At 34.8% G+C, this 14601-nt stretch overlaps 3 protein-coding genes across 3 annotated transcripts; 1 reads left to right on the plus strand and 2 right to left on the minus strand.

Moving 5' to 3' along the window:
• Positions 1 to 59: 59 nt before the first annotated feature.
• Positions 60 to 1569, minus strand: Bm12956 (Uncharacterized protein; the record flags this gene model as incomplete). Its single annotated transcript, XM_001901418.2, has 4 exons — positions 60 to 245; positions 813 to 938; positions 1322 to 1424; positions 1541 to 1569. 4 exons carry the CDS (start codon positions 1567 to 1569, stop codon positions 60 to 62), a joined length of 444 nt encoding a protein of 147 aa, XP_001901453.1.
• Positions 1570 to 6766: 5197 nt separating this feature from the next.
• On the plus strand, positions 6767 to 13108 carry Bma-fust-1 (Uncharacterized protein; the record flags this gene model as incomplete). Its single annotated transcript, XM_043080651.1, has 13 exons — positions 6767 to 6773; positions 7999 to 8129; positions 8471 to 8599; positions 8683 to 8899; positions 9166 to 9273; positions 9486 to 9585; positions 11142 to 11182; positions 11448 to 11547; positions 11806 to 11987; positions 12094 to 12243; positions 12332 to 12583; positions 12713 to 12787; positions 12909 to 13108. The coding sequence occupies 13 exons, from the start codon at positions 6767 to 6769 to the stop codon at positions 13106 to 13108; spliced, it is 1692 nt and encodes a 563-aa protein (XP_042936585.1).
• A 616-nt stretch (positions 13109 to 13724) lies between these two features.
• On the minus strand, positions 13725 to 14311 carry Bm2918 (Uncharacterized protein; the record flags this gene model as incomplete). Its single annotated transcript, XM_001901420.2, has 2 exons — positions 13725 to 13858; positions 14194 to 14311. The coding sequence occupies 2 exons, from the start codon at positions 14309 to 14311 to the stop codon at positions 13725 to 13727; spliced, it is 252 nt and encodes an 83-aa protein (XP_001901455.1).
• Positions 14312 to 14601: the final 290 nt, after the last annotated feature.

The following is a 14601-nucleotide window of genomic DNA, read 5'->3' on the forward strand; positions in this document are numbered from 1 at the left end:
ATAAAAATATTAAATAAAAAGTGTTGGTCACATCAATTGCAATACGCCATTTATAGCATTCAATTAACTTTACAAAATGATGGTGGGTCCAAGACACTAAAAATCGAAGGATCATCATCTCCCTGATTTTCTAGTTTATTCCCCGTGGTAATGTCGTCTGACATGGATGCTTGCGGGAGCTGAGAACGAAAATTCAATGCATTATCCCACATGCTCTTCACCGATCCAAAAACTCTTCCAAAAAACTGAAAATGAAACTTCGATCATTATTTATTTATCAAATTCTTAATGTCATGATGACAAAATATTACGAGAATCGGAATTGTCTTTATCTTCCTATAACTTATAGTATAATTTTGACTTATATCTTAACTAGGTCTCACTTAAAAGCCAAATGAGACATGATAAGTTTATTAAATAAAATATTAATCAAATTTTTACAGTTTTCCATTAACCAACTGTTAATTAATTAAAACCACATGGAAACAAATCTTGACAATGTATAGCAAACTGTTTAAAAGGACTAATGATGAGATTACTAGGGTAATTAATTTCCGATCCTTAATATTTAAGGCAATCAACACTCATCTTCCCTCTTAAATAGTCTTTATTTATCTTCCTTCTTATTTCCTATAAATTTGCTAACAAAACTTTAATATTACCGTTACTTGTCATATTAATTTCTTGTAGATTATGATTGAACTAGCTAGTTTAGTGAGAAAAATCAATCTTTCGGTTTTTTTACATAAATTTTTTTCATTGGGATATTCAAATGGAGAAAAAAAATACCAGTATAAAAAGAGCAACTTTACCTCTTGGATGCGTTGATGCAACTGACTGGACCACTGATCCGTTCGATTAGTGAACATTTCCAATTCCTTTTTCTGCTGCTCCGTTAAATTACCAATCACTTTATTATTGATCGAGAGAACACCATCCTGTAAAATAAAATTCATCATTTTGCTGATTACTTTTTGTCCTTGTTTATCCAGAAATCAAAAAACATGTCAACTATGAACTAAAAACAAGCGAATTAAAGAACGAGTAACCATATGAAAGAAGTCCCAACTATGTGTCCAAGCATCATCTGTAGTATCTTAAGCAATACATCTTTTCAAAACCTATGACCATCACCTTATAGACGTACCAATTACTTACTATACAATCTCCTAAAGAGCCCATATCATTTCGTTCTGCATCAATTGCAGGTCCTCCTACTTGGGCATAAAGCAAGTGTGAAATCCTGTTTCTGATTATTACAATCCCATCACAAGAACAAACTCTTGAGATCAGAAAACATGAAAATTCCTCTTAATCCTACCTGAACTTTACAAATGGTATTATTAAAGTGGATGATGAATGAAGAAAATGACCGGGATACAGATGTTCCTTCGGTATGAATAGCAGTATTGACGATAACCAGTCTATAAGAGAAGTAAAGTTAGGGGACAGAAATGCAACAATTAATAATTCAAGGGATAATTCTTATAAGTAACTTAATCAATTGATTTATAAAAACTGTGAAAAAAAATACACTTACACGACGTAGAACGTTGATGACAGGATCATGTTAGCGCTGTAATTAAGAATCTTTATCACTTATTTCGGATGACAATAATGTCGCAAAATTATGTTTAATTAGAATGTCTTACTTAAAACCTACTGTGAAGCTTTGAAACTAATAGATAAAAACAAACAGCTAATATCACAACAAAATGTGAGAAAGAAGAAATCATTCCATAATCATGTGTTGTTTGTCATTCGTGTACTGGTGATAAACACCACATGATTATGGCATAAAACAAACAAGAATTTCAGCGCCCATCTCGAATAATAATATTTGCTAACAACAGCCTTAGTATCAGACAACTGTCACTCCAGAATGATAGCAGTGACAGCTGTAATAACTGTAATGGCTTGTATTGTCAAGGTATTTCATTTGTCCGAGAATTTTCAGCAAATTAATCATTGCTTGTCTGAAGTAACATGTCTTACTGAATGATTTTACTGATAATAATAGTGAGACAGGTCTTAACAAATTATAGGAAGCAACAAAATGTATGCTTTAAATTTTATTTAAACAATTTTAATAGATAATTTCTCAAACTGGCATGTCATATTTCAATATTTCATGTGCTAGAAACCTGACATAGTTTTATCTCGAAAGAAGAAATTTCATTTGTTCTTCCACACTCTTCTCGCAATATTCATGTCTCTATCCAGTCTTTTCATCAATATTTAATTGGAGACATGCAAAGCGGTTAAATTCAAAAGAAAGAAATTTTAAAATTTTCATAAACATTGTTATGGTAGTAATTACCGAAACTTTTCCATTCTTTTCAATTGATGATCCATTATCCATTATTATTTTTGTTTGTCAATGAAATATAGAAGAATAAGAAGGCCAAAATATTAAAGAACGAGGCTGACTGAAATTTGCTTGCAAAGATTTTAATTTGAAAGGCTTTTATGAAAATTTTATTGAAGATTAGATGTGCAATAATCGAAAATTATTCATACTAACTAGTGAGTGCTGTGAAGAATTACTGAGATCAGGCATCCCTGTACGTCACGTGAATCCCTTGCTTGAAAGTGCAGACTCAACTGATAATAAGTTTTTGGAAAGAAATTGTCATTAAGCTAATCATTGCCATCTGAGAAGCCAAATGTATGATTAGTCAAGGATTTCAGAAGGTAAATGATAATTGTTACAAGAGAAAAATAAAGGGATAGGAGAGACAGCAAAGTAAAGAACAAAGAAAACTTTGTTACGCTTACAGTCTATCTTTTCTTTTGCTAGATGGATAGGAACTTAAATCATAAAAATGCGAGCTAATATGAACAGTTGTGAGTGAATTAAAATCTTGATTCTTTCCGAGATTCCTTGTGGTAGAGCAATTAGGTTTTGAAAGTCAATTAGAAACTGTCCATAAGTTTTAAAAATTTGTTCAAAAATTTTGAGGGAAAAGTATAGAAAGCAACATGAAACTAGCAAAAAATTCATTTCATTTTTTTTTTGTGACGAAAAATAGAATGGATTAAACCAATTCAACATTAAATATTCAGAAAAAAAAATAGAACTTAGAAAAACAAGATTAGAAACTATAGCTAAACAAAATAGTATACTAACATTAAAATACTTATGCAAATAATAAATCAAACGTTTACTAGCAATATCATAAAATTCACCAATAAAATAAAATATTAAAAAAGAAGTGTAGCCATGAGATAATATCATTTTTTGACGATCTTCGTTCATATTATTTTGTTGCTGAAATGTTTTAAAAGGGAAAGCAAAGGGACAACTGCAGGGAAAAATAATGGTTAGATACACAGCATTCAAAAACAACTAAGAGAACCTTTTAAAATGAGCTATTGAAGACAAACTTTAATGGCAGCAATGAATTACTGGTTCAGCAAGAACTTCAAATTAAAACTTCCAAATAAAGATGCCAATTTTTTTAGTTGCATGTCTGTGCCGTAATTCATTCTAAATGTTTCCGCAAAGATCAAAGAAGAGGACAAAACATGGTTAAAACTATATTTTGATAATGATTTAGAACCAACAAGACTTATTTGTAAACAAAACAAACAGAGGAAATGTGGCTACTTCTGCTCAGATTATCATTTCCTACAATGAATTATTAATGGTTTTATTTAGGAAGATATAGGGAAAGTGCACTATAATAAAAAGACAAAAAAAAGTGCAGCATCTTTTGCATATAATACGAAACTTTTTGCTTTTTGCAAGGATAAAGTTTGAACTAAAAGATGATTCAGACTTCAGCAAGCGAATTTCACAAATTTCGATAAAAAATTAAAGGTAACTGTTGCAGAAATAATAGAAAAACTTTGAAGAAAGTTGTGCAAATTATTAAGCAATGTCAGTGTGAAATGTCAGCTATAGTTTTGCTTCATTAAGCAGAACTATAGCTTCACGTGACTGGTGGAGAAATCAACGGTCTCTTACTCATCTAAAATTCCATTTTTCTTGCTCCCCCTCCCCCCCCCCAAAAAAAAAAAAACAAAAAACAAAAAACAAAATCACTCAACAAAAATTATTCAGCATAACCTTGTCAATTAGTCGGAGATATTTAAGATATCCTTAGGTCATAGGTCTTAAAGAAATAATAAATGCAATAAAATTAAGCATATTTAGCACATACATGACAAAACTTCCTAATTTCTTCATTCTTTCTCTCAAATTTCCTTGTGAATAGGATCATTGGAGAAATCCTTCATTTATATGATTATTTCACAAGCCTTATAAAGAATAGAGATCCGAATGAAGAAGCAAATAGTTAAATTATAGTTAGGAATAGTTAAATCAATACAACAATTGTGTAATCAGAAATATTTCCTGTAAAAGTTCAAAAAAGTGAGCTTTTGCTTGCTTGAAGACTGATAATCTCTGATTAAATATGACTTTGCGATATTTTTTAAAAGGTCAGTTTAACTGGAACGAACCAGCGTACTCAAGCATGACATCCATCAGTAAAGTATGAACTCAGCAACCCTGGCAGCATTTCCAGCAGTACTATGTCAGTGGAGCAGAAGAAAATTAGACACAGAAAGCTGAATGCTCAAGTTTTTGCGGTTCTGTCTTCCTCAAGGCCTATCTAAGCACTGGCAAAATGTTACTTCATTAGTAGATATAAAATGTTGACACTAAATCGTGCAATTATTAGTTTTGAAAATTTGTCATTGTCAGTTGTTTTTATGGCAAATCAGAACAGAACAGATAAATTTAGAACAGCCCTTACTGAAAAGTCCTGATAGTGTGTACCATTGAGCAGAGATATGAATATCTATGACAAAGTGATTGCAACAGATTTTGTATTAACATTATGCTTTCTTAATCTTCCTCATGTCAATTTCAGTGGTATTTAACGGGCAATTATATTGAGCTCAAGCAAGGATGTATTACAGTGGCAAGATGTTATTCGCTCTTACGACCTGACTTCTGTTTTAGCATCGTGTTTACTAAGCAGACTGAACCTTGAGGAAAGCAGGACGAACATCTGTAAGATATTTTCCAAGAAACTTTAATTTCATCACTTTTATGGTAGAAGCAGTGAATTGAGATCAATGTATGCTTAAACAAATATCAGTATTTAATGTCGTTGTCGATTCAGCTGTATTTTGAGAGGTGAACCTTATTTTGCATCGTGCTCTGAGCAAACCAAAGCACACCGAAAAATTAGCAACAGCACTGTTTTGCATTGTTCTACTACTTTTTAACAAAAATGGGAATTGAAATATATGGATGAAACTAGGATTATTTGAAGAATGACAATGGGTATTCTGATAATTCAAAAAAAATTGACATTTCCTGTACGAACATTTTTTTCTCATTTGTAACGAGTATAGCTCCAGTGACTTTATATTCATTCACAAATTGTGTTATTTATACGCACCAATTCTAAAACAATTTCAGAGATACTTCTGTTATTTTCAAAAGTTTATACACTCTGCTATAAATTAAAAGTGACTGACATGAAATGAAAGGTCGCTCATTAATTACTGCTTATCTGATATTTCAAAAAATTCGAAACAAATCTTCGATAAAGAAAGTTAATAAGTCAGTCTGAACATCCCAGCAAAAGCGTTGTCAACACAACAATCTCTTTATGGGTTAAAAACAGGCGCTTTGCGTATGTAAGCGACGTTAACATATCGTTTAGTAAAGACTGACTCTGTCAAAGCGATAAGAAAAGAAATCTTTTGAGTTTCAGTTATTCTAAGAAAATTTAATTTTAACAAACCTACACATAACTTTCCAAAGTAACGTCAATTATATACTTGCTTCAGATATGCTGGTAAAGTTATGATATGTAGGTATATCTGCATGAATAAAAATACCCGACTCGGGAAGTACAATGGTAAAGAATAGTTGGGAAGGGATAAGAGGGAAAAATACTTCACAACACATTCACAACAGCAGAGAATATTTATTGCGTTTCGGTTCGCTTATCTGTCAAGGAATTGTGTATTCTAATGATGCTTTTCTCGAGAGCCATTAGCAAGCAATAAGTAGCGCAATGACTCATCCCCCGAGAATTGCCACGTCAGCTCGCAGCAAATCACATATACCCCACCACTGCTGACTGCTTACTAAACAGCTCCCCATTATTCATTTCATATCATTTATGAAATCTCGACCAACCTACAAACGCAGAAGAATAGATTGAAATCAGACAATTGTGTTAAGACCCGAGAAGGAAATATGATTGAAATGCTGAAAGATGTGAAGTGTCACCGTCGTACATTGGAAATGTCAACAGGTAACTCCAGAAAAGGCAGCGAAGAAAGAAATAAATCAAATAGACATAACCTGGGTTGCATCACTTGCGGGACTTGGAATGGAATGTCCTGTCATTGGTTTCTGTTGTAGTCCTACTTTTTCAAAGAAATTTCAGCTACTTTATGCCTCTCTTCTAAAAATCTTCAAAGGCCTTCTCGAGAGCCATAAGTAGCGTGATGATTCATCTCCCTAGAATTGCCACGTCAGCCCGCAAATCACATATAGGCAACAGTAGTTTCACTGCGCACAGGTGAACACTCACGACCTTCCGATACTACGTTTCAAGTCAGAACTGAATTCCTGGATGGAAAGATTGAAAACTGGCACTCACCCAATTTCACTGTTCATAATCTGACAATCGATTTTTGGTGTGTTTAGGGTGCATTCTGTTTGGAGTATTTGGATTGTGTGCGAAGAATTGTCTTGAATTACCATCGAATAATATTTATAGTAACACTCGTTATGGCAGGTTAGTTCTTTTTGCATTAGATTACTTGTATTTCTTAAATATTTATAACTGGTAAGCATTGTTGACCTCTTAAATCGTTGCGAATGTTAGAAAGATTTCTTTCTAACTCTTTCTAACTTTCTTTCTGCTTCTCTTTTTTCTTTTTTTCTATCAACAACCCTCGCTCATCGCGTCCTCTTGGAAAAATTTCTGAGGAAACCCCTTTCTAATTAGAGAAATTTACTGAGTGGTTAATCTAAAATCGTATTGCCGGTTAAGTTTTCTTTTGAAAGTAATTTAAGCAATGTTAAAAAAAGCGACTGTTGGTGAACCACTATTACGACATGGCGATGCATGAATAGGTTTAGATCTCTATGAAAAAGCCTTCATGTGTGATACTGACATATCACTTTTTATAACCGGTTGATCATCATTTTTTTCCCGCAAGATGGCCCAAATGCTTTATGTAGAAGAGGTGTGTCTAAAATTTGGAAGTAATGTGGCAGGAATGTTTTTGTTTAGTGGCGCCTCAATATTTTTCATTAGTTGACGTGTATTGTTTTTATAGTTAATTAAATGTTTTCAAACTTCATTTACAGTAGCTGGGAGAAGTTGGTTGACCATTATTATTACAGTTTGGAGCTTTAAATTTTAAAGTATTACAGCTTCACCTGAATATTTCTATTGGTTATTGGTTAAAATAAGAATTAGGGTAATAAACACTTTTTATCATTGGGAAATGTTTATTTCTGTGCTTCGCACTTAACGAACTTTTGGATGACTCTATGTGCCGTTGTGGAAGTATTTTCATGTAGAACGTCAAAATTAAAAAATGTAGTTGAATTTTCTTTGGTGACTGATGGATCTGTCATTGCATGAGGCTGAAAACACCAAAACTAATAAGTGTTGGTGAAACATAAATATTGCGAAACATTTTCGTTCATTTGAATATTCTTTTTGCTCTCCAACAGAGTTAATAATTTTTTGAAGTGTTAGACCTATATTGGGTATATATAAAAGGTAGTCGAGGTAGGATTTTTTGAAGAATCTGATATGGCTTTTGACGCTCAGGTATTTGCACTTTCACACTGTTAAATTTTTGAATTGTTGCTATATAATGTAGTCGTGTATTACTGTATATTTTTTATGTTTTCAGGAGTTAAAACCTCAAGGGAGATATTGAATGTAAAGCTATGAATGGGAATACACATTTATCTTTGCTACCTTAATTTCATTCGCATTTTAGCTTATGGAGCTGCAGCATTTCCTCCGCAAGCAGCAAATGCTGCGCAAGGAACTACTGATCCGAATGCATCCGTTGCTGTGGCTGCAACTTACCAGCAATATGATCCAGCAGCATTAGCGCAGTATCAACAGGTCAGTTCCGCTTTCTCAATGTTTTCCTTTTTTGAATAGTAAAACACTTTCTTGCTCTCAAAAATTCCAACAGAAATTAAACTTAGACGTGCTGAAATGTCTTCCTTTTTATAATATGAGATAAATGTGATAATACTTTGTTCTTTTGATTTAGCTTATGGTTTCATGTAAATCTCTAAAAATACTTTTTCATTTTCACTCCTGAATAGAATGAAAATTAAAGGATCTGTTATTAAAGGATTAAAGAAATGAGTAATGTTCAAAAATTTAAGGGATGTTTAAAGCATATTATTCCTGCTTTTTTTGACTAATTTAATTTCTCTCTTTATAAATCTCTATAGGCATGGCAGCAGTACTATGCAGCAGTAGGGCAGGCTGGCATAGCAGGTGGAGTTCCGGGAGTTGCGCCACCTGGAGCTGGATCCGTACCAACAGCCATACCGCAGGGAGTACCAGCAGCCACAGCTGATGTAGGCGTGATTAATGTTTGGATCTTTATATCCTCTTTTGGAAATGTTTTGGAGATTTATTTACTGCTGCTTTTCTTTTGCAGCCTAATGTCGCTCATAATTATTCGGGATATTTCGCGCAAACGGGGGCTCCTCAAGGACAAAATGGAGCATCAGTACCAGCATATGGTAACACTTCAGCCCCAGCTTATGGTGTACCACAAGGAGGTAGAAGGGGTGTACCACAACACGGTGGTTCTGTGACAGGCAAAAGTGCTTATGGTTATGAAGATGACCATATCGGTCGAGGTGGTTACGGAGGTAAGATCATATTTTGAACGCATTATATTTGACTGATTTAGCAGATAAATTTGCTGCAAAAAGTTATAGCGAGGCTCAAGAATCGCATGAAGATGCTATCCAGAGACTGCTGCATTTCTTTGTGCATATAGAATGCACGTTTTAGCTAATGTTATAAAAAAAATGCAGTATTACTTGACTCGGTTTCTGAAAATAAAAGCATGTTTGCGTAGCACGCATATTTTTGCTATTTGGACTGTTATAACTTACGATGTGACTGATTTCAGATGGTGGTGAACGTTATAGTGGTCGTGATGATCGAGGAGGTCGTGATGACCGTGGAAGTCGAGGGGGTTATGATAGAGACCGTGGTGGTTATGGAGATAGGGACAGAGGTAAATTTTTTTAATCATTCACCAAAAGAAAACAGTTTTCTGCACTAATCTCAGTTTAGATTATTTAAATTAGCTTTATTTCTTTTGAAACTTTTCTTGATTGTTTTTTAAAACAATTTTTGTAAATGAATTTTTTTCCCTGAACGCTATGAACAATTTTTTTTTGCATAAAAGTTTGCTTGATTATCTTCAAATGTTTCTTATATTCCCAGATCGTGGTAGTCGTGAAGACAGAAGTGGACGAGATCGTCCGAGTCGTTGGAGCGATGAACGTGATCGTGGGGGATCAGGCAGTGATGACTATCGAAGCGGGTCAGTCATTTTTTTTTTTTTTTTTCTACTTATTTAATGTTCTCATCAGTTAACGTTCACAAATATTTGTGATATAGATTGCTGGGAATATTATCTTGTGGCCAGGTCGGTAGTTCTTGTTGTTAGAGAATGTGTTAATATTTTGTTGCTTTCATAAACTGTTTTGCTATGAAAAGTAGCGCAGGTAAGGTTTTTTAAAAAATATTAGCTATTTCCATGTATGAAGAAAATTGAACAATGTCAATTTGATTAAAAAACAAAACAAAATATTATAGTTTGTAGCCTTCCAGCAAAAACGTGAATTTTGCTATATGTTATTCTGTATAGTATATTTACTCAGGCAAAGAGGGAAAAAAGATCGGTTATAAACTGTTATAAGCAGGGAGGCGTTTAAAAGTGAGTACCTTGCTCACGTGAATCTGTGATCAAATTCTTTATTTGTTCTTAAATGTTTGCAGGAAGCAAGTTTACGGTTCGTCAATTTTCTTATAATTTGCTAAAGGTTCACTTTTTTTAAGACGCATATTGTTCAGTTTAGGTTAGGTTGACATATATATCAGGTAGCAATATGTTCGAAGTTGCATATACGTATTAGGCAGGGGATCATCGAAGTGAATGGTATCTTGTATCAGTCCTGCAGTCGCTCCGCTGAGACATTCTTATTAGGAAAGTAATTTAATAACGATTTTGTCTTGCACAACTCTGCACAATAAAAATTAGTGAGTTGGTTGTATCTTTTTTAAGTTCTAATTTTTTATAAAAAAGATTTTAATGAATTTTCGAAAAGAAATTATTGATGCAGCAAAAAAAAAAAAAAAATGCAAAGGATGTAGCATGCATATTTTTGATCTATTTTCTGAAAAATTGCTTTCTTTAAAAAAAAAAATTCGTTTTGATTATTACAATCGTTTTGCACCCATATAAATTCGTTATTTATTAATACCAGACACTTCGAATTTACGTGTTTATTGTTCCTACGTTAGATCTGTTTATTGACAAGCTGAACAATGTGTGTTTTATAATGAAATAGGAAGCCTTCTTGTTTGTGAAGCGTGGTTATAAATAGTTGAAATTCCGAGAAATTATTGTATTATTCATTATTGACGAAATTATGTTGGTTTAGCTTTTCATGGGATACACAACGCGGTGCTTCATGTGTATTCGACGCTGATTCCACGGAAAACTAACGATTACTCTGTTTCATTCTCTCACCCTCTAAATTATAAGTTTTTGTAACAGGGGGAAAGATAGTGCTCAGCAGTTAAAGAGTGAAACTCGTACTTTGATTGCGAATTCAAGCTGCTTACAAGAGAGTCTATTGAGGATATTTTGACGTCACAAAGTTTCAAGGGTTCTTCGGTCGGAGTGTATGAATTTTTTAAATATTGGGAAAAAGGTATACATTTTATTAAAGTAGTAGGGGTGTCCTGGCCACAAGTTTTTTAATTTCGAAAAAAAAAAAAAAAAAAAAACAGTTAACGAGAGTCTGAAGAGAATAATCGTCTACGGCAGCTACCACCAATTCATCAAGGTCAAAAGTCAATGTGTTGTTTCAGACCGGGCGCTGGAGGCCCGGGCGCTCGTGGAGGCTATCAAGGTAGAATTATCGAAGTGGGATATATTGTATATATATATATAGATATATATGTGTGTGTCTCTCTATTCAGGGGATCTGTGTTATAATGCTTCGGTCTCTGTGCATTGGTTGGGTGTCACCAAAACAAAACCTGATTTGTATATCCTTAGGACTTCGAGTCAAACAAATACTAAAGGAGGGTTTTACTAATAAGAAGGTGTGTTTGTCATATTAATTTAACATCAGTTGTGAATTGTATTTATGATTTCAGTACTTTTATGTTCAGATAGAGTTGGGCCTCGTTCTGGTGGTGGATATGGAGTTGGATCACGTGATGATCAAATCGAAGTTCGGGAAACTGTCTTCATCCAAGGGATACCCGTGACGTACGTTTATCCACACTTGATTAATTGAAACGAGTTATTTGCTATTGCGTTCGTGCTGTGTTTAGTCTTTTCTCTTTATGAAAGTATGTTCAATATTTTTCGCATTTATTTTCACGCTTTTAAAACTAAAAATTTCAAACATTTTTATTCAAAAAAAGCATTTAAAAATATATAAAATCTGAAGTACGTGGGGTGACACTTAGGTTCAACGAAACGAACATGCTGTAGTTTGAAATGCAACTGTTTTTGTTTTTATAGAGCAAATGAGCAATTTATTGCTGATGTGTTCAGTACTCAAGGAGATATAGCGCGTAACGAGCGTACTGGTGAGCCACGGATTAAGATTTATACTGATCGTGAAACAAATCAGCCGAAAGGCGAATGCACAATTACATTTGTCGACGCGAAAACTGCTGAAAGAGTGATTAATGTTTATAATGGTAAATCGGTTATTGTTTCCACTAAATCTTTCTGAGGAAAGTGGGTAAGTTAACATTTAGCCAGCCATGAATGTTGGAAGATGGTGTTTTCTATGTGTATTTCTAGGACAATGTTTTCCGGGAAGTGAACAGTGCATGAGTCTCAGTTTTGCAAAATATAAAACAGACATTTCGCGAGGTAGTGGAGTTAGAGGCGGCCGCGGCGGTTTTGGTGGTGATCGAGGAGGACGTGGCTTTGATAGAGGTGGAAGAGGAGGTTATTTTCTAATTGTAATCCGTCTTAATGATTATTTCAGTCGGTGCTTCTGTTTGTTTTCCGTATACATTTAAATAATGAAGTTCAGGTGGTTTTGGTGGTAGAGGACGAGATGAAGGTGGATATGGAGGCGGTAGTGGAGGTCGTTACAATGATCGTGATGGTGGCGGACGTGGCGGTCGTTTTGGTGGCGGTGGGCGAGGTGGTTTTGATGACAGAGGAGGCTATGGTGACAGGGGAGACAGAGGAGGACCTTTCGGTGGTGGGGGATTTGGCGACCGAGGAGGACGCGGTGCCAGGGGTGGATACAGTGGACCGCGTGATGATTATGGGAGAGATGGTAAGTCTTGAAGAATCACTCATATCGTGTACTGTTTTTAAATAATTCGAAGCTTAGCATTTGTATTTTGTAAGCATGTTTCACAGCTTTAGATATGTGACTTCTGTAAGTCAGTGCTCATAATTTCAGGTCGTGGAGGTGGAAGAGGTGGTCGTGGTGGTGATAGAGGTAGTCGAGGTAACGACAGAGGAGGTCGTGGAAGAGGTTTTTACTTTAGAAATTATTTTCCACTCTGTAATACTTATTTTCTTGACTTTATTATAGATTGAACATAGACAAGTTAGAAAGCTGCATTTAGACAGTAATGTTTGCCTGAAACTTTCAGGACGAGGCTCGGGGACTGGAGCTAATACGGAGCCACGACCCAACGATTGGTCATGCGATGGCTGTGGCAACACTAATTTTGGTTTCCGACAAGAATGCAATCGATGTCACGCTCCTCGACCTGGTGGTGGCAACAGTGGCATAGGACCGATGCGAGGTGGTGGTGGACGAGGACGCGGCGACCGATCAGCTCCTTACTGATGACCCTTGTTGTTGCATATTGTCACACTGCTTTGTTATGTTTACTGCACGTTATCGAAATGAAAAATGAAATTCTCCAAAAAAAAGAAAACTGAAATTTTCCAAAAACACTTATGGATATTTCTCCTTACTCTAATCTGAATCCTCAAATGTTCACGAACTTCACTACCATCTTAATGTTCTTCATGTTGCGTGCATTTGTTGTACCATTTACATTTGTGGAGTATTATGATTTTATATTACTTGCATAGTTCCCATTTCTTTATTCATATTCAGTTTTACTGAGGATCGTTGTAGTTGACTTTAACTTTACTTATACTTTTCTGAAAAGTCTTCTTTCGTGTTTAGATCCATGAAACTCATTGTTGTCTGTTTTTAATTATTTTGATAAAGTATTTATCCGACAAAGACATCCTTCCACATTTCGCAAGCATTTGTAGAAAAGTGACAACTAATGAAGTACTACCATGAGATGAATAATTGTTGTATTCTTTCTAGGCTTGTTACCTAGGTTTTAGAAGTAATAAAGCTGTGGGACTTCTAGAAGTGTGAACGCCGTGAAGAGGATCAATACATGTTATTTCATGGCATTAAAAACAGAGACTGTACAAGCGCATTACACGGGGTACTGCGGTCGTTCTTCGCGAGGAGTGCACTGATGATTCCAGCCGAGAAATGGCTTTTCTCGCAAAATCCTTCGCATTAAGAGACATCTGCCATTTCGTGATTTCATTAGTGCTTCAGGCGTGTCTAAAATGGGTAATGAAATCATTTTAAGATGTCGTAAAAAAACATCAATATCAAACAATACATGGTGCATAATATAAGGGAAATTTTACAATGTCGCGGAACGATGTCAAGGAGGGATTATAAAGTCATGCTACTTGTCTTAGCTCCCTTTTAAGCTGTCAATAATGTGTAAAATATGCAAACAATATATCATAAGTATCTTGTTTCACACTTAATTGTGTAACTAAGGACAGCTAGTTATTCTCAGTAATGGTAATTAGTGTGTTTAACTTCTCTAATTCGATCTAAGCAATTTCTTAAAGCATATCACGAAAATAAGGAAAAGGACAACTTACTATGTTTAAGTTTGTATTTAATCAAAAAAGGGAAATAGACTGGTTGCCAATTACTTCGATGCCATGGACAATTATTGCGAACAGACAGAACCATTGCACCGAACGGGCGTAATAACATCTGGAAATAACTAAGTGAACAACTCTAGAAAACTCAAGCGGACAAACCAACAACACTAACTCACCACAAGCCACCGAAAGTGCCAACAAATACCACACTCTGCATATCAGAGCTGCTTCCGACCAAATCAGAGTAACATACCTTTAATTTTAGTAATGGGTGGTCGTTGATCATTGAGATCTCTTCCAGACCTATCTCTTAGGGTGTTGTGGTATCGTCGCTGTTGTTGATCTTACTTATTCTGTTAATGCCCAATTTGCAAAGCTAAAAGTCGTTGTCTTCTAGAAAAA

Source organism: Brugia malayi, assembly GCF_000002995.4.
Source record: "Brugia malayi strain FR3 genome assembly, contig: Bm_v4_Chr3_scaffold_001, whole genome shotgun sequence".
Taxonomy (NCBI): domain Eukaryota; kingdom Metazoa; phylum Nematoda; class Chromadorea; order Rhabditida; family Onchocercidae; genus Brugia; species Brugia malayi.